At 37.8% G+C, this 25,242-nt stretch overlaps 1 protein-coding gene across 1 annotated transcript in view; it reads left to right on the forward strand.

The window, feature by feature from the left end:
• Positions 1 to 388: 388 nt before the first annotated feature.
• LOC140235986 (acyl-CoA synthetase short-chain family member 3, mitochondrial-like) overlaps positions 389 to 25,242 on the forward strand; it is a 33,484-nt gene continuing 8,630 nt past the window's right edge. Inside the window, exons 1-9 of the mRNA XM_072315973.1 lie at positions 389 to 740; positions 2,898 to 3,042; positions 5,349 to 5,537; positions 7,560 to 7,691; positions 9,508 to 9,651; positions 11,431 to 11,607; positions 12,541 to 12,692; positions 16,195 to 16,298; positions 22,410 to 22,505. Of these exons, the coding sequence (XP_072172074.1) occupies positions 421 to 740; positions 2,898 to 3,042; positions 5,349 to 5,537; positions 7,560 to 7,691; positions 9,508 to 9,651; positions 11,431 to 11,607; positions 12,541 to 12,692; positions 16,195 to 16,298; positions 22,410 to 22,505 (1,459 nt within the window). The 5' untranslated portion in view covers positions 389 to 420. The remainder of the gene's footprint in view (positions 741 to 2,897; positions 3,043 to 5,348; positions 5,538 to 7,559; positions 7,692 to 9,507; positions 9,652 to 11,430; positions 11,608 to 12,540; positions 12,693 to 16,194; positions 16,299 to 22,409; positions 22,506 to 25,242) is intronic.

Consider the following 25,242-nt stretch of genomic DNA (forward strand, 5'->3'; position numbering starts at 1 on the left):
TTTCTTTCCACTGAGCATCATAATAATTCTCTCTCAAAGTCATGTGCTACAGCTAGTGGCCCTCTGGCGCGGTCGAAAAAAACAACAACAACAAAAACAACCCAACAACAACAACATAGACGAGCATCGTCCTAGCACATTCACGCCGCGGTACCCTGGGAATGCAGGAAACTGAATCACGAATGTGCTGCATGCTTTGTACATGCCGAATGTTTGTAGCAGCTCTGTATGAGGTAGGGAACACTGCATGGGCCGTTCATTACTACTACGTCAGCTACTCGTACTAGTAGTAGTCGGCTCTTACAAAGTGAAGGCACGGTTACGGCGCGGCTAGCTAGCTACGACACGGGCTCAAGGTCTGCGAAACCACACACCTGTAATACTGTATACAGAAGTATGAGAATTTGCTCCTGAACTTACATGTACTTGCAAATAATCATGTCTGTCATACGATTATCGTCTAAACTACGGCGCTTTGCTGCTCTCCGAGGCCCGTTACTCCACGAGAAAGTCACCAGTTTACGGAACCCTGTCAAACTAACTCCAGCTCTGTTGTCAAGGCTGAATTTTTCGTCTATTCCCGAGCGGCCGCAGCCGAGCAGCAACTCCCGGTATCCACAGGTATTCGAAGAGAGCATATCACGTCCCGAAGAGTTCTGGGCGGAGCAAGCCGAGCGAGTCGTATGGTTCAAGAAATGGGACCGTGTTCTAGATTTCAGCAACCCTCCAGCCTCGCAATGGTAAAATTAGCCGAAGTTTATTGATAGTTGAATAACTCTCACTAAGAACATAATATTTGATGATATTCAGCGGCATTATTGTATTTTTTGAGATGTTAACTTGCGTGGTGGTCGTGGAGAAATCTTTATTTTGTTCAGTTTAGGGTCTAACTGTTAACGTTATTTATCTTGTGGTTTTAGAAGTCTGACGTTAAAAAAAAAAATCTGGACGTTGACTACCACTGTACCAGGTTAAGTTAGAATGATGAAGTAAAAAAAAAAAAAAAAGAACCTCAGTTTTACTAGCCTGCACACTTGCATGCTGCAGTGCAATGCTGATATTAAAAGATGCAGGTCACTAGCAGACTGTCACGTGTGCCAAAATGTGAATGTAGACCGCTTAGTCCCAACACATTTTTCACCATTTATTTATTTATTTATTTATTCATTTATTATTGTTATTATTATCATTATTATTATTATAGATAGAGAATGGATATCTAACGTTAACCCTAGAACCACTGGACAAATCTCAAGAATTAAAATTGCATTCCCCATGTGAAAAAGAAAATTGAAATCAGTTAATTGTACAAAAAATTTCAGAATTCAGAATTTGACTGCCATCAAATCCTGTGTCAAAAATGATTTCAGTGCATTAAATTGTTCAAATTTCCCAAATTTCATAAAAATATGTGAAAATAGAATAAATGTTACAAAGGGGTAATATATCAGGTAATCGTGTTGTGCATTTCTACATGATTACCATATATCAAATGCATTTTGGGTATAATTCTGGATTTTTAGGGGCAGAAGACATTTTGTTAATAGTAATACAGTGTATGACCCCAAAACGATACTATTTGATCATATGGCATAGTATTCTAATATGTTTCAGCTATTGGTGTATTGAAAGAAACTTAAATATTCACACAAGATCAATTTTCAATAGAAAGCACAATTACCCTTCACGTTTGGACAGTTTAAACAATTAATTTGTGTATGCTTGTCTTGGACTTGGTGCATCAACCAACTGGTCAGGCTGATGTCAATGTTATATTAACTTATAACTTTACAATTGCAGCTAAGGGAGAAAGTAAAGCACATTGTCTTAGTACCGACAGGCCTATAGAAAGTGCAATGTATTCCGTAGATTTAAATCAGCTAATTTGTGACCGTGCACCTCAAAACGAACATAAAGTCGCACACACTGATTTTGCGTGAGGACTGAAAATAAGTCAAATGGGTCAACCTAGCCGAACTTGACTTTTTCATATTTTCTGAAAGAGCGGGTCTTCTTTTACATTATGCTAAAATTTGGTATCATAAAACGGGCAGGAAAGTGTGTTTTTTTGAGTAGTTTATCTCAAACATTTTTGGTAGAATAGTGTGATTAGGTGTGTCTTAAGAATCCCTTTTTCATTTCTGAAAAACCTTGTCCACACTCTTCACTTTCAACTCTAATAACTTTTGAAAGGATAGTGCTACTGCTCTGAAAGTTGGCATTAATTATGGACAGAATGTGTTAATGGGGCATGCTTAATTTCGATTTAATCTGATAATCCCTTCATTGTTGTTACTCTGGTGGTTTACTTCCTGTTTTTTGTCCCATTCATCGCACAGCCAGCACAGTTTGGTAAAGATTAAGCGCTTGAATAGACACTGTACTTCAGAGCCTCTTTTCTCAGTTCACACTTTTTCTGAGTTTGTGCTTTCTTTCCAATATTTAGGTAGGTTCGGAGAGTCCATTTGATTTGAGTTATACATCATTTTAAAGCTTAAAGTCTGCTCTTTCAGAATATGGTCTTAACTAAAAATTAATGTCTGGCGACTTTTTGTTTGTTTTGAGGTGCAGGGTCACATTTACAGTGCTATCACATCGAAGAAATGCATGATGATGATAATAATAATGATAATAATAATGATAAATGATAATGATATTATTAATAATTTTAACAATGATAATCATAATGATAATGATAGTGATAGTAGTAGTGCCAGAAATAATGATAATAATAATGATAATGCAGTCCCTCTGAGCAATATATCGTGATGCACACATGCAGGTAGTAGTACAGGTAGTAGTTTTAGTACCGCGGTAAACTTAGTACCGGGAGTAGTAGTACTGCTAATGGTTTCTTTTATCAAGCTGACACATGACCCTTGACCTCTGTTTAACAGGTTTGTTGGAGGAGAAATCAACATGTGTTACAATGCAGTAGATCGTCATGTCGACAGTGGCCATGGCGACCAGAATGCAGTTATTCATGACAGCCCAGTGACAGGTTCCATCACTCATCTGACGTACAGAGAGCTCCAGCAGGAGGTGACTGATTTTCGATTGATGTTCTGGTGGTCAGAAGTGCGATGGTACACGATTTCACACAAGGGGGTTAAAGGGATGGTATTGTATTGGTGGAGATGAGGATTGGGCTTTTAACATTCTGCAGGATACCAAGAAACCACTTAGGAAATAATACAGAGCATGCCATTCCAAGAGGAATTCAAATTTTGTTAGATGAAAATCGGTTTTGGAATTCCTGAGACATCCACAAAACAAAGTAAAACAAAACGGTCCTATTAAAAGGAGGGTCCCGCCTTTTATTAGGATTGCTCTCTGTTGGATATTTCAGCCATTTCAAAACCAGTTTCTACCCAATAAATGTTAAATCCCTCTTGGAAGTACATGCTCTTTCATATTTCATAAGAGGTTTCTCAATATCTCACCAAAAACTGGAAGAGACCTGAATTAAGGTCTCAACCGAAACTATAAGATCCCCTTAAGATGATATGATTCGCCACGCTGTACACAGGGGTACCGTTGTAACCCGGGGTACCGCGTTGTACAGCGCCATCTCATGCCCATTATTTTATAATGCGTATCCGAATTCAGATACGCCGATCCCGAATTCGGATACGGCAAAGTCGTAGCAATGAACTAGCACCATAGGTGTTTTTCGAAGTACACTTGCATGCATTAATTGTTGCATAATCACAAATAAGAAAACATTTTTGTGCATAATAATACTAAAAAATATTTTGACACATTTTTTGGTAAGCCAGGGTATAGCGCTGAAAAAAAAAAAATTTGATTCAACAAAATGGCGAATTTTCATTTGGTACCCCAGGGTACCAAATATTGCATCATATGTGGCATTCAACTCGGCTTTGTCTCATTGAGTAGAGAGTCACATCGTACAATGAATGTCAAATCTTGTTTGATTTTTTAAAGAAAAAACTATTAAATGAATAAACAAAACAAACACATCATGGACAAAACCATTCACTATTTCTTTTCTGGATATACAGCTACTTTTACATTCCTATCTTAACAGTGGTGGTGGTCCAAGACAATGCCTAACTACAACAATTATTACCATTATATATCCAGCGCTGCACACTGGCACTGGTACAACGGTCCCTTTCCCGTAAAAATCACTGTCGCACCAGTAACTTTTTCAGAAATAGACCTATAAAAAATGGAAAAACTGGGTACCTACTGGTCTGACAGACAGGTCGGACCAGTAGAAATAGTGGGATATTGTGCAGCCCTGCATGTATCTTTCTCTCCTGAAGGGCAATGTGAGTTGGATAGTGGGAATTATTTGATGAAGAGCCTATGGGAGAAGTGTACGCAGTTGGTGACATCATTTTGTGCTCTGAGCAGAAACTGCTCACCAGCTTTCACATGCTTTAATGGCAAATATCATGGGATCTATTAAAGTGAAATGAGGTGACTTTTCGTTGCAACAGATGATAATACATCAGTGGAGTTATGGCTGTTTCTATAAGATAAAAATCAACAAAGAAAGAAGGGAGTACTAGGATTTTGCTGTATACTAATATACCATTTCAAAATGAATATTAAATGATAATATGGAATGCTTTATGAGACATTCAACATAGAAGATGTAAAGCCTCAAAACAACAACACAATCACAAATAATTTCTGAGGAAATCTGTGTGAATTTAAGGCTGAAGTGTATTTTGCTTCTAATGCTAGTAGTGTACAATGTACATCATGGGTGAAAGACTACACTGTACACTGTACCTCGTGTCTGTGTACAGTTCGTGTTTTGTCCAGTAAAAATCTTAAAGATTGGCTACTGTCTGTCTTGCCCAACTATGGAGGTCTGTGGTTTTTCCTTCTGTTACTTGCGTGTTTTTTGTCTTGTTGATTTCTTCTTTCACTTCATTGTGATTGTTATTGTTATCAGCAGCCTGAGTAGAAGTACAATTGTAGTAGGAGTAGACTGTGAGTGTAGTAGTAGTAGTAGTAGTAGTAGTGTTAGTAGTGGTAGTAGTAGTAGTAGTAGTAGTAGTAGTAGTAGTAGTAGTAGTCGTAGTAGTAGTAGTGGTAGTAGTAGTAGTAGTAGTAGTAGTAGTAGTAGTAGTAGTAGTAGTAGTAGTAGTAGTAGTGTTAGTAGTGGTAGTAGTGTTAGTAGTAGTAGTAGTAGTAGTAGTAGTAGTAGTAGTAGTAGTAGTAGTAGTGGTAGTGTTAGTAGTGGTAGTAGTAGTTGTATCAACATCACAATTATTACCTTATCTTCCTCCTTATCATCATCATCACCATCATAGTGGGATCATCATTATTGTTATCATAATCACGGTATTATGGTCAACTCTGTCCAGGTCTCCAAGTTTGCATCCTGTCTGGTGGAGCAAGGGGTGCGGTACGGTGACCGAGTCCTCATCTACATGCCCATGATTCCCCAGGCCGTCATCGCCATGCTGGCCTGCGCCCGCATCGGTGCCGTCCACGTTCTGGTCTTCGGTGGGTTCGCCTCCAAGGAGCTGTCCATCAGAATTGATCACACACAGGTCCGTTCGGGAACAGATTTAATTGCTTACTTTTCGTCAGTATCAATCTTTTCTTTGCAGTGTCTCTGTCTGGAGGCTTGTTTTGTCAGTGTATTTTGGATGGGTTTCAGTATGTTAGGTAAGACTACACAATCATTGAAAGAATAGAGTCTGGAGAATGTAGTATTTACCCAAAAAGGTTTATGTTCAGTAATGCTAGTACTTCATCAGGCTACGATGACAGTTTACTCAAACATTGAAATAAAACCCTTGCATTAGTGGACATTTTGCTGTTATTGATGATGAAAAGATGGACCAGTTTCAAATACTGATGTTGAGTTGGATATTGTCTTCCATTATCATAGACGCCAAGATACAGTGCACTCCCATTATATCGATCATGGTTATAACGAAATTCTCGTTTACAACAAAGTAAAGATTTAGTTTCTAAAATTATTATCCAAATCTTTTTGCCTCCTTTACTGTTCAGCTGTAACAAAGTTTTGATAGGAAAAAAGAAAAAAATGCTGGCCTTTAAGGTAGGGGATACCTTTTACAGACCTCCCAAAATGCAGCAAAACATTAAATGTGACAGTGCACCTCAAAACGAACATAAAGTCGCACACACTGATTTTTGCATGAGGACTGAAAATAAGTGAAATGGGTCAACCTAGCCGAACTTGACTTTTTCATATTTTCTAAAAGAGCAGGTCTTCTTTTACATTATGCTAAAATTTGGGATCATAAAACGGGCAGAAAAGTGTGTTTTTTAGCAGTTTATCTCGAACATTTTTGATAGAGTAGTGTGATTAGGTGTGTCTTTAGAATCCCTTTTTCATTTTTGAAAAACCTTGTCCACACTCTTCACTTTCAACTCTAATAACTTTTGAAAGTATTGTGCTACTGCTTTGAAAGTTGGCATTAATTATGGACAGAATGTGTTAATGAGGCATGCTTAATTTCAGTTTAATCCGATAATCCCTTCATTGTTGTTACTCTGGTGGTTTACTTCCTGTTTTTTGTCCCATTCATCGCACAGCCAGTACGGTTTGGTAAAGATTAAGCGCTTGAATAGACACTGTACTTCAGAGCCTCTTTTCTCAGTTCACACTTTTCCTGAGTTTGTGCTTTCTTTCCAATATTTAGATAGGTTAGGAGAGTCCATTTGATTTGAGTTATACATCATTTTAAAGCTTAAAGTCTGCTCTTTCAGAATATGGTCTTAACGAAAAATTCATGTCTGGCGACTTTTTGTTTGTTTTGAGGTGCAGGGTCACAAATATGAACCTCAGGGGACTTGCTTAGGCCACTGCTTAGAAATTTGGAAGTCAACAGTTATCTAAAATTTGAATAATGCACAAAACTCAACTACTCAGTAGTTCTGTGTGTCAGCCACACTTAAGCCTTTTTGTTGCATTCTTCTGTATTTGTGATCTATAAACACAAATCTAAAAGTACAAGAGCTGATGTAATAACATATAGAGTGTGTGGCAAGATTGTAGAAATGTTTGTAAGTGTTGATGAACTTTCTTCACAAAATATACATGATGGACACACATGCAGTACATGGGTCTGCAAAGGTAGCCTAGTAATGTACTGGAATTTACGGTGAGCCCCGAAAACAATTCAATTCAAAATCTAACGGTCAAAAAAATGAACTAAATGTTACCTTCCACTTTCAATACTTTATGGGAGTTTCTAAAATGATACTCTCTTCAACATACCACTGTATTTATACAACTCTTCATTTAAGGCGTGCAAATGGGATTCCCTACCTTTAAGGACTTTGTTATTATGGGAGTGTCCCATACTGTACAGTTGATGATGCTGAGATACTTTGTAGTCCCATATTACTAGCTTCTGTGTTTGCTCATCTATGCTTTTACACATTCACCTTTTCTCTGCTTTGAGTACCAATTGGCACTGGAAGCTTGCCTTGTACAAATGCCATCACAGATGTCATTTAATGCGAAATGTCATCCTATTCTCACTTGTCAACTGCATGTATATTCCTCTTTGTGTGTGTTATGTGTGTTTCTTCAGCCCAAAGTAATCGTCTCAGCATCAGTGGGTATTGAGCCCGGCCGGACAGTGGACTACAAGGGTCTGTTGGATGAGGCGGTCAGCATGAGCAAGAACAAGCCAGCGTCCTGCATCATTTACAACAGGCCAGGCGTGAGTAGTCTGGGCACATGTCTATCCTCACACTCGGCTTTATTGAGTTCAATATCCCTTAGCTAACAGACATAAAAACAGTCTGGACATAGACTCAGAATTGATGCTGACAACTGCTAATACTAAAAATTGTGACCAGACAGAATCAATTCTAAGACAAAGCTGTATTTGCTGTGAGAAACTAAGCCGTGTAATCAGCAAATATTCAGACAGTGCAATGTGAAGGTCAAGATTCAAGTCCAGCTGAAAGTCACGGTTTGTTTTGTTTTGTTTTGTTTTGTTTTTATACAGCTTCTACTTAGTTTTGTAAAAATTGTGTGCCGTTGAACTGCCATCACATTTAACATAACGTACCTTAAGCATTCTAGTGCTAGGACTTTTTTATGTTTAAAGAGATGGTGTAGTTTTGGTCAAGATAAGGATTCAGATTTTAACTTTTTGGGAGATGATTAGAAACCACATGTATGAAATATTAACTCCTTATGTGCCATGGTGGAAACCCCCTGTGTGCCATGTTATTCTGAGACAGGAAGGTAGTCATGCTTTGAGAAAGAATTCTGTTTTTCCAATTTGTATGACTTCTACAAATTTCTGTTAAGATGGGCATAATAGTAGGCAAAGTTAAAGAGGAATGCCAAGCTTTGTTTTGATATAAATTGTATGACGAATCTATTTTAAATTTTTCGTTTGAATGACCAGTTGCTACATTACTGTAAAGGCATGAATTTTGCACACAAAACGTGACAAAAACTTAGAATGTACGAGCAAATCAAGTTGGGAACACCGCTTGATAGTCAATCACCACATAGAATGCAAGCCGAATATAAGAGGAACAAAAGCAAGAGAAACGCTTCATTGTGCCCCAGGATTAGCAGTGATTAGTGATTTATCGATCGGTTTTGGCGGCTTTGTTTGTTGAGCAGAATACAGTTGAACCTCTATTATCCGGCCTCCCTTTATCCGGATCTCTCTATTATCCGGACGCAATCTCGTCGTGATTTTTTTTAATAATTACGGGAAGAAAGGGGGATTCCCAACTCCTTGAGAACTCCTACCCAAACACACATGAATTACATATTACTTCCAATATGATTAACATACATTGCATCAAATTTCCTTCCAAATTGCTTACCTTCAGACATTTCAACATCCCGAAACATCCCCAAATGTAACAATGAAAAGGTTGCAGTATACACATTACTACATGTGGTACTACAATGGGCTACATCAGTACATGTGTATGTATATGTACATGTATAAAGCATTGAGTCTCCCGTATCCGGCCAAATCCCTTATCCGGATGAGCCCCGGTCCCGACTTGTCTGGATACGAGAGGTTCAACTGTATGCGAATTTGGCACGCCGTCGACTGAGTCGGACGTGTGAACGTGGCACATAAAGAGTTAAAGAACATACAACTGTAAAAGGAATCAAAAGTTTATTTGATGAAAATTGGCTTTTTAGATGGCTGGGATATCCCAAAACAAACTAAAACAAAAATTGTCGTGCTAGGGCACACTTAAGGCGTTGAAAGTTACAGTAAATGTTTTGTGTTGATAGTGTGAGCACAATGTTTGTTCCAGAAAGTGGTCCGATGAATTTGGGCATTTCCCACAGAGTGGAGTTACAACACTTGGGGATTTGATTTCAGTAAACTGGGAAAATATTGTGTCATGAACACCACTAGCTACCAAATGTTATGGGAAGACATTACAAAATGTGTAAATAGACCTACTAGCACAGGACAACACAACAGTAGACAAAACAATAAGACGTTCACATCACCTTCGATGCTGTTTGTACCACTGGCCTTCTAGTTTGAAACGCAAAACTTCACTGCCGGCCGAGATCATTGTTGGATGGACCTGATGTCATCGGCCAAAGGTCACGACTGCGTTCCAGTCAATGCCATGGATCCAATGTACATTCTCCACACATCAGGAACTACAGGGCTGCCCAAGGTATCCAGTCATTGTCATTGCTAGAGAAGCACTCTGAGATCGCAGACCTCTGCCAAACGGCTGTTTCCACCAATAATCTTGTTCTTCCATAGAGATCAGTGATTTCCACATACCCATACATCTGCATGCTGAAAATCGCCCGATTTCCCAATTCATAGAAGCCTTTTGTTACGTCAACTTCCAGCTGCGTGGCATGCGGCGCCCTAGAAGAAACTAGAGCACGCACTTTAGTGCGCGTATAAAAACCTCAAAAATGCGCAGCTTGAACTCCCAAGTTCATTGACCCTACTTGCCAAAATATCGAAAATCCTTCATAAAATTCCCAGATCACAACCAAAGCTTAATCATCTGTTCCTTGTGTCGTTTTCAACCTTTCCTGCAAGTTTCATCCAAATCTGTTCTCTACTTTTTGAGTTATTTTGCACTTGGACAAATAAACAAACGGTAATGAAAACATAACCTCCTCCTTTGGTGGAGGTAATAATGTAGCAAAGTGATGATGTCACAGTCTTTTGTTTATAGGGTGGGTCAGAATTAGGTGCCTGCATAAAGACTTGGGCCAGGTGAGCTTGCTTGAAACCATTGTCCATGGCAATCAATGAATAGTTGTGACACTTTTGTAATCTACATGCCCTTCTATCAAAAGTTACTTTAAATACCAGGTATATTCAATAACCTTTTGTTGTCTTCCTCTGGTATACATTTTTGTACATTTGAAGTTCCTGTAACCAATTGAGGACAAGTCCCGAGTGTACTCGGTTAATGTTTATGGGAAAGGCGTGTTGTAGCCAAATCACCCCATCCTCAACGGGTTAAAAAATGCTTCCAGACTTTGTTATAAAAAGCATTTTGATTTTGACTCCTGTAATTTCACAGTCAAAACTCACCATTTGGTGGATTCTTTAAGATAAAATGTTTCATTTGTTTTACATGCTGATAATCCCTAGTAATCTAAATCTTGCTGTGTAAAATTATTTGTAATATGCACATTTGAAAGGGACTGCATAGATGACACACAAAGTAATAGAAAAAATGAAATGAAAACCCACAAAGTGATTGATAATTTCCTATCAACACATACTGCACTCACTTCATATATTTTGAATGGTAAGCAAGGAAAATACACTCACCATATGACGTCAACTGAGATTTTTCTAGAAAGCATTAAAAGTGGGGTAAATATTAGTTAATTTGATGGTAGATACGGTGAAACATTGATACATTCATGTACAATGTAGTATACCACCATTGATATTAAACCAGGGAGGTGGAAGAACCATTCCTACTGTCTGTGGTATTAAGCAAGCCATGGATAAAGATTTGGAATTGTGAGTGTGAATGAAATGTCAATGGACTTGGTGAAAGCTGAACACCAATAATGGAAAGACAAATAAAACAAGAAAGAAACAAGCAAGATAACTAAACAATCAAGCCCTGGATGTAACCCTCTGAAGCCCATTTTTAACAGAACCTTTCAAACTAGAGTTACTGCGGCAGCATCCGGGTAATCTTTTTTCACCCTGCCTGTTCAAACGGATGTTGCTCAGACTTTGTTTCTTGCGATAACTTTTGCTCTTTGCTTGATATGTAATCTGCTGTTTTATTGCATGAGGCGAGGCATTTTGTTCTCCGTACAATGTCGTGACATTGCCGCGATAAAGTCTGTTAAAACAGGGCTTAAGAATTACGTACTCTGTCTTGCTTCCATTGCTATTACCCATGATATTTTCACCTCTGGCGAGAGAAGGGCTTATAATATTTTTTCCAATTGACCTCCAGGGGCCGGTGCGACCCACCGGGGGTTACATAGTGGCCCTCTACTGGACCATGAAGCACCTCTATGGCTTGGAACCGGGTGAGGTCTGGTGGACCGCCTCCGATCTGGGCTGGATCGTTGGCCACTCCTATATCTGCTACGCCCCTCTCCTCCATAGAAATCCTACCATCATCTATGAGGTAGGGTTGTGCTCCCGTCTGGTTTGGACCCAGATGATGCACGATGCAACAACACCAAACATAGACAAATTATTTTAAAAATGTAACATAAAGACTTAACAACTTATACGCCATAAACTATGAGGTGCAATCATTCCCATCAGAATGTGTGTCTGGTACTTATGCTAGATTTTTACTGTGATGAGACAGAATGTTTGAAATTATTGTTAGCTATTAAAATGCAAATTAATATGGTTGTAGGTATAATGATGATGATGATGATAATAATAATAATAATAATAATAATAATAATAATAATAATAATAATAATTATTATTATTATTATTATTATTATTATTATTATTATTATTATTATTATTATTGTTATTATTATCATTATTATTATTATTATTATTATTATTATTATTATTACTATTATCATTATTATTATTATTATTATTATTATTATTATTATTAGTGGAAGTAGTAATAGTAGTAGTATCATCATGTCATTGGGCATTTTTACACAAGGTGGTCTTAATCCTACAGAAACTTCCACCTTTACTGTTTGTTTCATTTTAATTTTCAACACTTCAAACACATTGTTAGACTTTCTATGACTTCATAAAACCTAAGGATTGGAATGTGAATTCAATGTTGGACATAGTTTATTAATTGGGATAAAAGAGTCATAGGCTTGGAAAAACTGAGCGTATTTTGTTTAAGAAATAGATAATTAAATAATTAAAAAAAAAATGTATCCAGTAATACAAAATGTGTGGGGTGAACAACAGTGTGGACTTCATAAAGTTTGATGCACAAAGAACTTCTGTCCAAATTATCTGTTTCTGTGCTTTTTTGTTTGTTTTTTGTCCATCTTCTCTGTTATTCTTAATATTTTATGATGGTACATGAGCGTACATTCTTGTTTGCTCCTTACTTTGAACGCTACAGGGCAAACCAGTGGGAACTCCAGACGCTGGCTCTTTCTTCCGAGTCGTCAACCAGCATGGTGTCTCCGCCATGTTCACTTCCCCCACCGCCCTGCGAGCCATCATCAAGGATGACCCCAGCGGTGAGATGGCCAAGAAATATTCTCTCGATAGGTGGGTCCAGCATATTTTGGACGTGCATTTGGTGCATTCGCCCTGCTTGTAGTGAAGATTTGTCAAGCGGCATCTTTTTTCTTTTCACTCTTCACATTCCATGAGTCTGTGGAAGTGATGTTTTTGTTTTGCTTCTTCTGGCAACTTTTTTGAGAAGCAAAAGATACGTATGTAGCTGTTCATTCACCAAATTACATGGATGGTACAGCATTGGTGGAGATGAGAATTGGGCTTTTAACTTTTTGCGAGATACCAACAAACCACTTATGGAATACATGTAATACAGAGCATACCATTCTTGGGGGAATTCAAAGTTTATTAGATGAAAATCGATTTTGGAATGGCTGAGACATCCAAAAACAAAGTAAAACAAAGCGATCCTAATAGAAGGTGGGTCCCACCTTTTTTTAGGATTGCTCTGTTTTGGATATCTCGGCCATTTCAAAACCAACTTTCATCAAATGTGACCGTGCACCTCAAAACGAACATAAAGTCGCACACACTGATTTTGCGTGAGGACTGAAAATAAGTGAAATGGGTCAACCTTGCCGAACTTGACTTTTTCATATTTTCTGAAAGAGCGGGTCTTCTTTTACATTATGCTAAAATTTGGTATCATAAAACGGGCAGGAAAGTGTGTTTTTTTAGCAGTTTATCTCGAACATTTTTGGTAGAACAGTGTGATTAGGTGTGTCTTTAGAATCCCTTTTTTCATTTGTGAAAAACCTTGTCCACACTCTTCACTTTCAACTCTAATAACTTTTGAAAGGATAGTGCTACTGCTTTGAAAGTTGGCATTGATTATGGACAGAATGTGTCAATGAGGCATGCTTAATTTCAGCTTAATCTGATAATCCCTTCATTGTTGTTACTCTGGTGGTTTACTTCCTGTTTTTTGTCCCATTCATCGCACAGCCAGCACGGTTTGGTAAAGATTAAGCGCTTGAATAGACACTGTACTTCAGAGCCTCTTTTCTCAGTTCACACTTTTCCTGAGATTGTGCTTTCTTTTCAATGTTTAGATAGGTATTAGTGTCCATTTGATTTGAGTTATACATCATTTTAAAGCTTAAAGTCTACTCTTTCAGAATATGGTCTTAACTAAAAATTCATGTCTGGGGACTTTTTGTTTGTTTTGAGGTGCAGGGTCACAAATAAACATTGATTCCCCCTTGGAATTACATGCTCTTTCATATTTCATAAGAGGTTTCTCATTATCTCACCAAAAAATGTTAAAAACCTGAAGTTAGGTCTCAACCAAAACTATACAGAATGTAAATCTCTCAGAACTTATAATTCTCAGTACACAAACGACTGATCACTATGAGGACTTCAAAGCTAATACTTGTTGAAGAAAAATAACCTGAATCAAACAAGACATTACATGATGGCATAATATAGTATTTGAGAACAGTAGACCATTCATTTCAAAATGTTAATGTGAATGCCTTCCACAAATCACCCTCAGCAGAAAAGTTTGGTGTAACAGCCTTGCCAAGAATATTTCATTTGTACCATGGCTAGAATATCGTCATATAATTTCCTGATTATACGTGTAGCATCTGGCTGCAAATCTACATCCATAAAAAATCCCCCCACCTACGTACCTGTGTACACTACGCAGACAGACACACATGCACACACTCTCACAATGTTTTCCTGCCAATAGGTTGAAATGAGCATTTCTAGATATTACTGCCAAACTTTTGTGATTGTATGTGAAGTGGCAGTTTTACAATTCAAGGTCAGAAAGGTATTCCACTGATAAAAGCTTGCCAAGATTGTTGCATTTATTAGTGCATATAATATAAACATTGATAAGTGCTTGTAAACATAATTTCTTTATGTTAGTTATAATTCAGATGTTCAAAGTGTGACCATATGTGCATGAATTATTGCATCCTTCATTTTATTGCTGTGTATATAGAGTAGGAGTAGAGTGAAGAGGATAATTTTGTTTGATTGAGATAGAGCCATTAAAGCTCCACTGTTTTGCATTATTAGATATGAGGAAATATTTCAGCAGAAATTGACAAGGTGCACTTTAACTTGCTTCTTTATGCAGCAATGTGATGCATAATATTTAGAATTGAAGCAATTGATAATATATGTAGAGAATTTACAACAAAAAAAGTGAGGTGCTGGGTACCATAGCTGGGAAAGCAGCACAGGTGTACTAGTTTATCAACTCGCTTTTGAGAGAAAGGAAAATAGAATAATTGTGAGTGTTGAGGTTGTCTGTGAAAAGTCTGTCACCTTGCTTAGAAATACAAGTTATGATCTCCTTTTCCATACAAGCAAAGCAGATTTCTTTTTTTTTCTAATTGATTTTGCTTGATCGTCCCTTGAAGCCATGTTTGGGTTCTGAGCTTCAGTGATAGCAGGGAATGTTTGCCTACATAAAGATTATGTTACTTCAAAAGAGACAAAAGTATTTAATGTTTATGACCCTGCTTTTCCGTGACCCTGCGTTAAACTGTGTGGCAGAGCGTCCTATGTACCAGTGTTTTGATAAGGAATTGTGTTGACATAGTATAGACGCGGAATAACCCGGCATGCTTTATCATTTTTTTTTTTCTTTTGGAGATCAACTTTCCTGTCTGCATACAATCACAAAATATTGAAACAGGCATATCAAGTACATGCACATTATTAGGAGGGGACTGGCAGGCTAAAGGATGATCTGTGCTTATCTGTGTTTGCTTCATAAGCACAGGCGGAGGAAATATTTAAAAGCATGACTATCATTACTGTGAAAAAGAAAAGCCCAAAAAAGAAATAATTGCAATTATAAAATTTGTTTAGTGTAGAATAAACTACTTCTGCTACTTCCACTTGTTTTTACTTTTCTTTTTCATGATAGGCAGTGTTCAGTGTCCAGTGTTCATTGCTTCTAAATTGTCGGATATAAAATAATTTTATCAGTAATAGGGACATATAGGCCACATGCATATGCGTAGAGTAGGTATAAAATACAATGGCTATATCATCTTGCACTCATGTGCCATGGCTACAAATGGGTGCATGCAGGGGCCAGAATATCACTCTACATTACGCTGTATATTGATTGCACGCAGTGATGTGTCGTTTACATACATGTAGAATGTCAACCAGGTATTAGAAAGTGCACAAATGTGATCCTTTTATGGAGTCAAGAAGAAATGCTCCAATGAAAAAAAAAAAAAAAAATGAACAAGTTTATGAGCAGTACAAATGTATGTTTGTCACATACAATGTAGCATAAATAGAGCCCTTGCCATGTAGTATCCTTTTATGCAAAATGTGTATACATACATGGTCAAGTGTTGTGGCAATGTTGCCAGTCCGCTGTGGTAATTTTGCCAGTCCTTTGTCCCCCCCCCCCCCCCCCCAAAAAAAAAAAAAAAGCCTGTCCTGTAAAAAATGTGATGTTATTGTTTTGTTTGTATTCTGATATTCGTCTTTATTTTGATCCCCCCTCTGTGCTTGCTTTTCTTTGTGTCTGTCTATTTATGTTTTGTAGATTGAAATACCTGTTTGTGGCTGGTGAGATCTTTGATCGAGAAACCCTTCTATGGTGTCGTGACGTTTTCAACGTGCCCATCCTAGACCACTGGTGGCAGACAGGTAATAATGAGCAAAGGTTTATTGCACAAAATTATTTCTGCAGCTCTTCCTAGTATTATACACGTTGGACAAGTAGTATCAATCCCGGGTAGACTTTGGCTGAAAATACAAAATTGTAACCTGGCATTTTCCAAAGGACCTCATGCTGCTAGTACCCAGAGTCAAAGGCGAAGAAAGCCAAAACATAGTGGGTCGACACAGGTGCCTTTCAAGATCTGAGACATAATAATGATATGGTCTATTTATCCAGGGTAGCCTCTTCAGTGTTGCCTGTGTTCCACCAGAAGACCCTGTGATTATAATGACCCTTGCATTGCCAGGTACCCATTTATACACTTGAGTTGAGAGGGACACGGGCGTTAACAGCATCTTGTCTGAGCATGCAGGCATTTGAGAGGATTTTAACTCGGAACCTGTGATTGAAGTTCAAGAGTCTTATCCACTATAAAGCCACTGTACTGCAAAATGACTGAGACTGAGATTAGTATTCATGACTTGGAGAAAGCCTAGCCCAGACACTGCTCCCACAAAATGATTCAGCACTGCCTATTAAGTCTGCCTGTCACTTCTACCAACAAAATTACTAGATTAGCCCATTGGCTATCAGTGTGAATTGTATAATACACGAGTCCTAATATCAAACAGAGCTCTGCTGATTGATTGTGACTTTGTCTCGATGGTAGTAAAGTTCGGTGATCAGAAGGCATACGGTGTAGATTAACAGAACTAATGGAATGTTAGTGGAGTCATGGTTCGTTGGAAACTCAGACAAAAATAAGAAGAAGAAATGATGGCTCCAAAGACATTGATACCTTTTGTAGTTCTTATGAAACTGGCAATCACTGGCAGCCTTTTGCATCCTGTAAACTTTAATGTAGGCAGAGATCATAAGCAATGTTTATAAAGTGGTGGGAATGGGGTGGGGGAGATGAGGGGTGTCAGGTTTTCAATGGGATTTTACTACACTCTTATCTATCACTAGAGAGTCAAACATGCGAGTATCTTGTACATTTAAACAAATATAATAATAATAATAATTCACAATACTTTAGCACATTATTACATTTATTAATGTCTCTAAAGTGCTAGCGGAAAAAAAGAAATAATGATAATAATGGCACCGTGCCAACAAACCACCGTAAGGACGCTGTGCCACCACGTAGCTTGGCAATATCCCAACACCTCTACCAAGTGGTACATGTACATGTACCTTCCAAGTCTAGGTATGATTTCACTGTTGTGTCTGCAGGAAGCGTCTCCTATCCCAGCACTTCTACCGCTTGATACCTTGCAAAACTTTGCATAATTTCACTGTTTTGTCTGTTATTTCCTATCCCCACACCTTTATCGCTTGCTACGTACCTTTCAAAACTTTGTATGATTTTGGTGTTACATGTATGTCTGCTGTCTACGATGTACCTCCCAAATGAAAATATTTTTGCTTTGCATAAATTGTTATTCAGTATTAAATCGATCTGTCCCTGGACTCGTGTGCATTGGGCGATGTGATGACCTGATACTTTTTGATTCATACCTCAGCTAATGAGCGATTACAGATTGAAATTATTGGCTTGCAAGGCTGAGTTGCCATGTCTTCCTAATTCTTTATGTCTTAACAAGATAATAATATCAGTATTTTGGCCTAGAGAGGTGGAAAACTGTACTGTGACGTGATGTCTCATGCAGGTTATGTGCTTGTGACAGGAGTGGTGCACGTGAGCTTAGCAAATAATGTATCTCCATGGCAGCATGATATAGTTTTTGTACTATTTCCCTAGGGAGAACAGTAAGAAGCAAACGGGAGAAGGATTTGTATGGTAGAAATATGTTTTGTCGTTTTCAGTGCTCTCGACCAATCAGAGGACAAGAAGTCATTACAGGGATATAATACAGTTTGTATAATGTTATTTGTTTTTTTCTTTGAGATTGTAACACATTTAAACTATTCAAAACTATGCCTACGAGTAGTTTCACTGACTGGTATTTTGCTTTGCATAGTTTGGGCACTGACCACAAATTTCTCAAGAGGTTTGTTTACCAGCAAAATTTCCTGCAAAACACCCTGCATGCATTTGTGAAGTTTCTCTTTTCTCACAAAACTACATGTATGTTTAGTTTTGTGTAATGTCACCACAGCTATTTTATCACATTTTCCCTCTACCTGGGAGTCTGTGTGTGTGTGTGTGTGTGTGTGTGTGTGTGTGTGTGTGTGTGTGTGTGTGATAAAATGTAATTCGCTTCTGAGCTGTATGGGAAACTGGTGTCACCATGTGCTGACATACACATTTACTGCCAGCGAGGTACTGCAGCCCAGTGGTACCTGTTGACTCGAGATCTGAAATGTACTTACCCTTGAACCTCGTAAACATTTGAATGTAGTCTTCCTGCCTTTTCAGTCCTTATCAATTGGGTTCAAGGAGGTCATAAATGTGGGAGATTTTTTATTGTGCGCACACTGCTCCCAGTTTCTCATTAATGTATCTTTGATCTTTATTTGAGTCTTTTATGTGATAGTATTAGCAATAAACTTGACATCAAATACTAGCAGCTTCTTTCTTTTGATCATACTTATATCAAGTTTTAGTGTGAATACATGTAAGGGTTGAGGTTGAAAGCCCTGCCTGATTTAGGTTTAATAATGATTCTTTTATTTTACAATACTACCAATGATTCCAGTGACGTCATGCCTCATCCCCTATAATAATGAACTGTATGTTTTGATAGGATTTAGGACTTTTTTTCGTCATACTTAGAATTTATTATTTTTCATGTACAATTGTTTTCTTTGTATTCAGCCCAAGCCTGTGACTGCACACTATAAACATACCAGATCCACAAGAAAACTGTGGCCATTCGGAGTACTGTAGCTTCAGTGAAAGAAATTATTATTTGGATTGGTAATTGTCGGTTTTCTTTCTTTTTTTCCCCATTTTCATTACTAGTATCAGATTTCCATACCTGAAGCAAATTAGTATAAAGACATATCCATTTCATTCTGAACTACTTTGCTGCATTTACTTGCTATCATTTTAATCACTCAAGAAGCACAAGACACTGATTTAGTTGTGCTTAAAAAATACTCTTTAAGTAAAATTGAACTAGACAAAGTATTTACATTTTACTTTTGACTGTATTAATGCCGACGTTATTATCTATTTCAATTGTAATTAAAATTGTTCACAGAGACTAAAAGTCAAAGCATAGTTCTTAGAAGGGCTCATATTCATCTTGCACCTTTTTGAGTTTGCTTGCCATATATCAGGGTATAAGCAGAAACTTAATATGTGGCTGATGTGACTTGCAAGGATGTGATCTGCCAGGATGTGATTCAAAACATGGAAGATCAATGGATTTTGCTGTAGCCTGATTGTCATTTATCAAAAGTTAATAAAAAAAAAAAAAAATATATATATATATATATATATATGTATATATATATATATATATATATATATATATATATATATATATATATATATATATATATATGTAGGAACCATGATTGGTCAAGCTCTGAAATTTTGGACTTCTGGCAAACCTTTTTTGCGTAATTCACACTTTGTTCATTACCCAACTGAAAACATGTTATTACAGTGTTATTTCACACATTTCTTGTGCTTATGTGCATATTTTGGAGCAAGAATCGACAGTAAACGCTTCTATGAGATGATGATTGACTTTCACAGAGAGAACAGGGGTTTACACCATGGCAAATGAAACAGTCAAAGCTTAGCCTTTACAGACATGTGATGCAGAATTCAGATTTCGGTGCCACCATGCAATCTTTATGTAAAGCCATTCCAAGGCTTAATATGCAATTTTACATCCCAAGCCTGATTGTAAAATACAGACGCATCAAAATACAAAAGAAAATGTTCTTGGATGAGTGCCAATTGAGTAGGTACTGTACATTGTGCCCTACACTAGGTACTGTAACCTTTGGCTGTGAAAATGTGTTGCTTCATCACATTCACCCAATCGTAAAGGGGGGAGCAGCAGACATGTGTTTGGAGGGAAGTCAACCAGTTTGTCATGACAAAAGATACAAAAGATTACCAGTATCCTTTTGCTTGCATTGGGCATTATATCTGCTGTAAGAATCACCACTTCTAGACAGTAGCAACTGCTTTAAGTTCTTTTTCTGTTCTTTTTTTTTTTTTTTGGGGGGGGGGAGGGCATGGGGTCTTTTGTGTGTGTTTATTCTTCACAAAGGGAACAGAGCAGGGTAGAGATATGTCCACAGGATTGTGCTCAGCGAGCGCGAGATTTTGTTGAGGCATCTCCTTGTTGGCAGAAGAAAGGGATTATCTTGCATTTCTCACTTTACAGTGAACCTAACATGTGTATCGTGTGCAAGTTTCTTGCATACTTCTAGACAAAAGGTATTCAAAGAAACCCCAGGGCTTGCATTTAAGTTTGTATTTTGTTTTTCCCCTATGCATAACGACAAAAAGAGTGAATGTTACTTAAAATGCTTCTCTACTTTCTGTTGCCTTGAGTTTACTGTATGACACAGTGTGTTCCCAAAAGTAGCAGGATCAAAAGAAATGGCAAGAAGTCAAACTTGTCTGTACTCTATTTATTACAACTGTCAAATATTTCACCAGTATATTGCCAATCATGACTTTGAAGACAATAAATATTGATTTGTGTGTTTCATTACTGACACCCTCCTTGATTGGATGAGAAAAAAGTATTATCCTTTTCAAGAAGCAAATTTAGCAATATCCCACTGTGGAGACAATATTTCCTGCATTTATAGTATTAAAGGATACAAAATACTAACTGTGTTGTTAGGGAAAAATAATAATGAGCCACCCCTATACAGTAGCATGTTAAATCTTTGTGGGCCATGTTTGCACACCCACCTCAATCATGGGCTTGCCAAGTCTTCATGTTTTACTCAAATACACAACCACACACAAACTGATTGATAAATTGCAATATCAACATTTTATTACAGCAAAATTTGCAGCTTTCTACACAAATTTGCTGTACCACTGCATTTCTGGCATGCACACATCAATGAAAAGATGCAGGATTTCGAAAAAAAAAAAAAAAACAACTAATTTTCTGGACATGCTAATGCGTTGTGATTTTAGAATAATTTTGGCACAAAGGGGGTTTGCTCTCTGGCACACAAAGCATTATGAAGGCTCTGTGGACCCTATCAAACCGTACACGGAATTGAGTACAATGTGTCATATGTGTGTCAAGTAGAAATGGCACATCTACTATGATGTAAAATAAAAGGCATTTCCAGCACCCCCAGTGGTACGTATGCACAGTTCCAGTACACATAGTCATGGTTTTGTTATGATTCTACAAGCTCTAGCTTTTCCAGAGGTCAAAGTGCACCTAAAATTATGGCTGCTTTAATGTCTTTATAACTCTCTGCCTTTTCCTCCAGGAAGAAAATCAAAATGCAAGTGTAGCGCTGTCTTGCTTTATTTATTTATTTTTTTTTTTTTACCGTAAACATCCTTTACATGCAGGACTGAAGGTTCACTGCTTGTGTTTACTGAGAGTGAATGCCTTGGTTATCAATCATTTTCATTTGATCTCAACTATGATTAAGATCCTATGCTCCAGGCAACAGCTTTGTATTTAGTTTGGGACCACAAACTGAATATTTCTTCTTTTTTTTCCGACTATTTCTATGACTATTCTGTTTACGGGTCTTTTGCTACAACCTGTATGTTGTATGTTTGTTGTAAAAGAGATGATAGTATTCTTTGGGGTTTGTTTTCAACTCCTTTTCCTTCCTCATTCACTTCTCCTCTTTTTTTTTCCACCCAATTTGTCTACTTTTCCTCTTCAGTATATTTAAAATTATTTTGCCTTTTTTTTTGTTGACATCTTCCTACAGTGTTAATTCTTATTGTAATTCAACGCTCTAGAACAGTCACAATTTCGTCTTTGTATGAAAACTTATATTTTTTTTTTCTTTTAGGCACAATGGCCCCCATGAATATTGTTCATTGCAGCCTTGTGTATGCACATGTGTGCATGTGGATTTGCTTGTTTTTCTGTAACAGATTTTTCTCCCCCTTTTCATTGAACTTGTTTCTGTCCCTTTTTGGGGGTCTTTTTTATTCTTATTTTTAACAGAGACTGGGTGGCCGATGACCAACACTGCCGTTGGTCTTGGGGAGGACTTGTACCCGAGACACGGGCTCACAGGCAAGCCAGTACCAGGATGGGATGGTAAGTCAAACTATTATGTGCTGTATATGGCAAATGTTTCGTGAGGTTTTATCTTGCGAATTTTGCGAGTTGGATGCTACGTTTGTATTCGAGAATTCAAATACACATGAAAATATTAACTCTTGTCCCGATGTGAACGTAATGTGCATGCATTTATCCATTCACTACACTACTCCACAATCACAAATTCAACCACTTGCAAAATTGTCGGGATATCCTGATTCGCAAAAAAAATTAGACCTGCTAAATAAATGGTGTATACAGAAGATGGTGGGGTGGGGGGGGGGGGATTAGTGGAGAGAAGGGGGTAGTGATGGAGGGGAGAGGTACATGTAATTATATGAGGTGACAGGTGCATTAATTATGTCAGCTGTTGTTCACTCGTGTGATGTTGGTGGTGGTTTGCGATGGAAGGAGAAATCTTTTGTATTGGTATTTTGTGATATGAACGTTGTTACCATGCTGAGGATGTTATGAATGACTTTGCTGACTTCACTTTCTTTTGACCCGTGGGAGACGAATCCCGAGTATACTCGAGCAGGGGTCTTCGTCTATGGGAAATGCGTGTTATAGCAAAATCAGACCATCCTCAACGGGTTATAAAGACATTCAAAGCTAAACCGGTCTTGTTTTCTGGTGCTTGGAGCCTACCTGTAAAAAGTGGCATACAATTTATGACATAGAGATAATGATTTCTCATGGATTTGAATTGTAGGCTGATTCTTTAGTGCCAGTGGGATAATCAGTGTTTGCTGCTTATGGCAGAGCCACAATGTACTCTGGACCTTGATAAAACAAAATGATGAGTTAGTCCTGTCATGTTGGTAAATCATACCACCATACATTTTATCACCTTTTCAGTGCCAAGGCACCAAGCTCAACTTGCCAACCCCTTTCATCAGCATTCAGAAATCCATTCAAACTTGACCTGGTTGTAGATATATTGTATTATTGCAAACTCACTCAGATGAAATACTGTGCCTCATTGTAACAGGGAAGCCATGGTGACTAGATGTGGATTAGGGGATTACGGGATTAGGAGATTATGTAATCTCTTTTCACTGACAATTAGTTTCCAGGCATGAACATGTACAATGTACCAATCAGAATATTTAGACAAAATTAGTCCATTTTATTCAATTCAATTCAGTTCAATTCAATTCAGTTCAATTCAATTCAATTTCAATTTTATTATAAAAGCACCAAATAAAAGTCCGGAGACTAAACCGTATTTGGTTTACATCACACTTGACGACAAAAAAAAAAAAAAAAAATAATAATTCAACTTTACAGTAGGAAGACACAGAAAAAAAAAAAAGAAATGAAACAAACTAACACTTTACACAACAACTGATTCATATTGACTCCCCTTTATTTAGGGATTTGGAGCTTAAAATTTGATGCACAAAAAATATTATGCGTAAATTATGGCATAATTAGCATGATTTTGAGAAAATCCCTGTTTTTGGAAAACTTAATGATTCATTCTTGGAGATTACAGTGTGTATGTAATGTGCAATGTGCTTGCCGATTTTCGCTACAATCGTGCGATCAACAGCTGAGATGGGAGGTGAGGGGGGAATAGGGGTGCAAATAAGAGCCCATCCTCTGGGTTTTACCATTTCAAAATAGCCCAGGTTAGGGTTAAAGAGTTTCCTAATATCTAATACCCGGTGGGTTAGGCATAAGATGGTGTCTTGTGCTTGCAAGTCAGGGCAGTAGAGACCTCCCTCTCCCATTATGCCAGACTGTACGTACATTGTATGTGGAAACAGACCATATATACTTTTAGTACTTGTAGGCGAGTGCCCAGTCATTATACTTGAATGCCTGACCTTGATTTTACATTGCCCCAAGTGAGCATACATATACTAGGCTTATGGCACTTTGAAAAAGATTCTAAATTGAAGTCATCATGTGACCAGTAATAGTGTATGACTAGCAAAATATTTTTATGCCCAACTTCTTGTGTTCGTATTGTACATCCCCACAATCCTAGCCCTTGCCAGCTATTAACTCTTGGCTCCATGGATGATTTTCTGTGCCAGGTGTGTAAACTTTGCTATCTGTTTACATTGTGTGTGTGTGTGTATGGGTGTGTGTTGTAAGTGTGTTTTCAGATATATGTCTCTTTGCCAATTGCAGTATACACTCTATAACATTTCAGTCCAAATTCCACAGCCTTGTAGAGCCCCAGTCAATGAGTTTGGTGAGAAATGGCCGTCTCATATATCAAAAGTGACAGCCCTAGTGGGCGTGTTCCTTCGTATAATAAACATGGAATCTGTCTGCTGTATGGACACTGATTTACACTTGTACTGTAATGCATGTATTGATTTATGGATGCCTTTTTTCCTGTGTGTGGAATTCTATAAGTGTGTGTGTGCGTGTGTGTGTGTGGGTGGGGGGGGTGGGGGAGGGGGGTTGGCTGGGGGAGGTGGAGGTAGAAGGGGTTCTGAGAAGGGAAAATAATAGCAAAAGCAGGAAAGTTTATGAAGCAATTTGATGTATGATGTTAGCCTGTTTGTCTGAATGAGCTGTGACACGCATCTTTTTACAGGAAATGAAAAGGGAGAAACAAAAAATGGCAGAGAGAATCATGGGAGAAAAAAGGTAAAAGGATTTTCCAATAAGATGTCTAGATTTGTTAGAAATCTGAAATATCAGGCTATTCTTGCTTTGTAAGAGAGAGATAAGCAAGGGAGAGGGGGAATGCAAGAAATACAAAGAATTAGAG

Source organism: Diadema setosum, chromosome 12, assembly GCF_964275005.1.
Source record: "Diadema setosum chromosome 12, eeDiaSeto1, whole genome shotgun sequence".
In the NCBI taxonomy this organism is placed as follows: domain Eukaryota; kingdom Metazoa; phylum Echinodermata; class Echinoidea; order Diadematoida; family Diadematidae; genus Diadema; species Diadema setosum.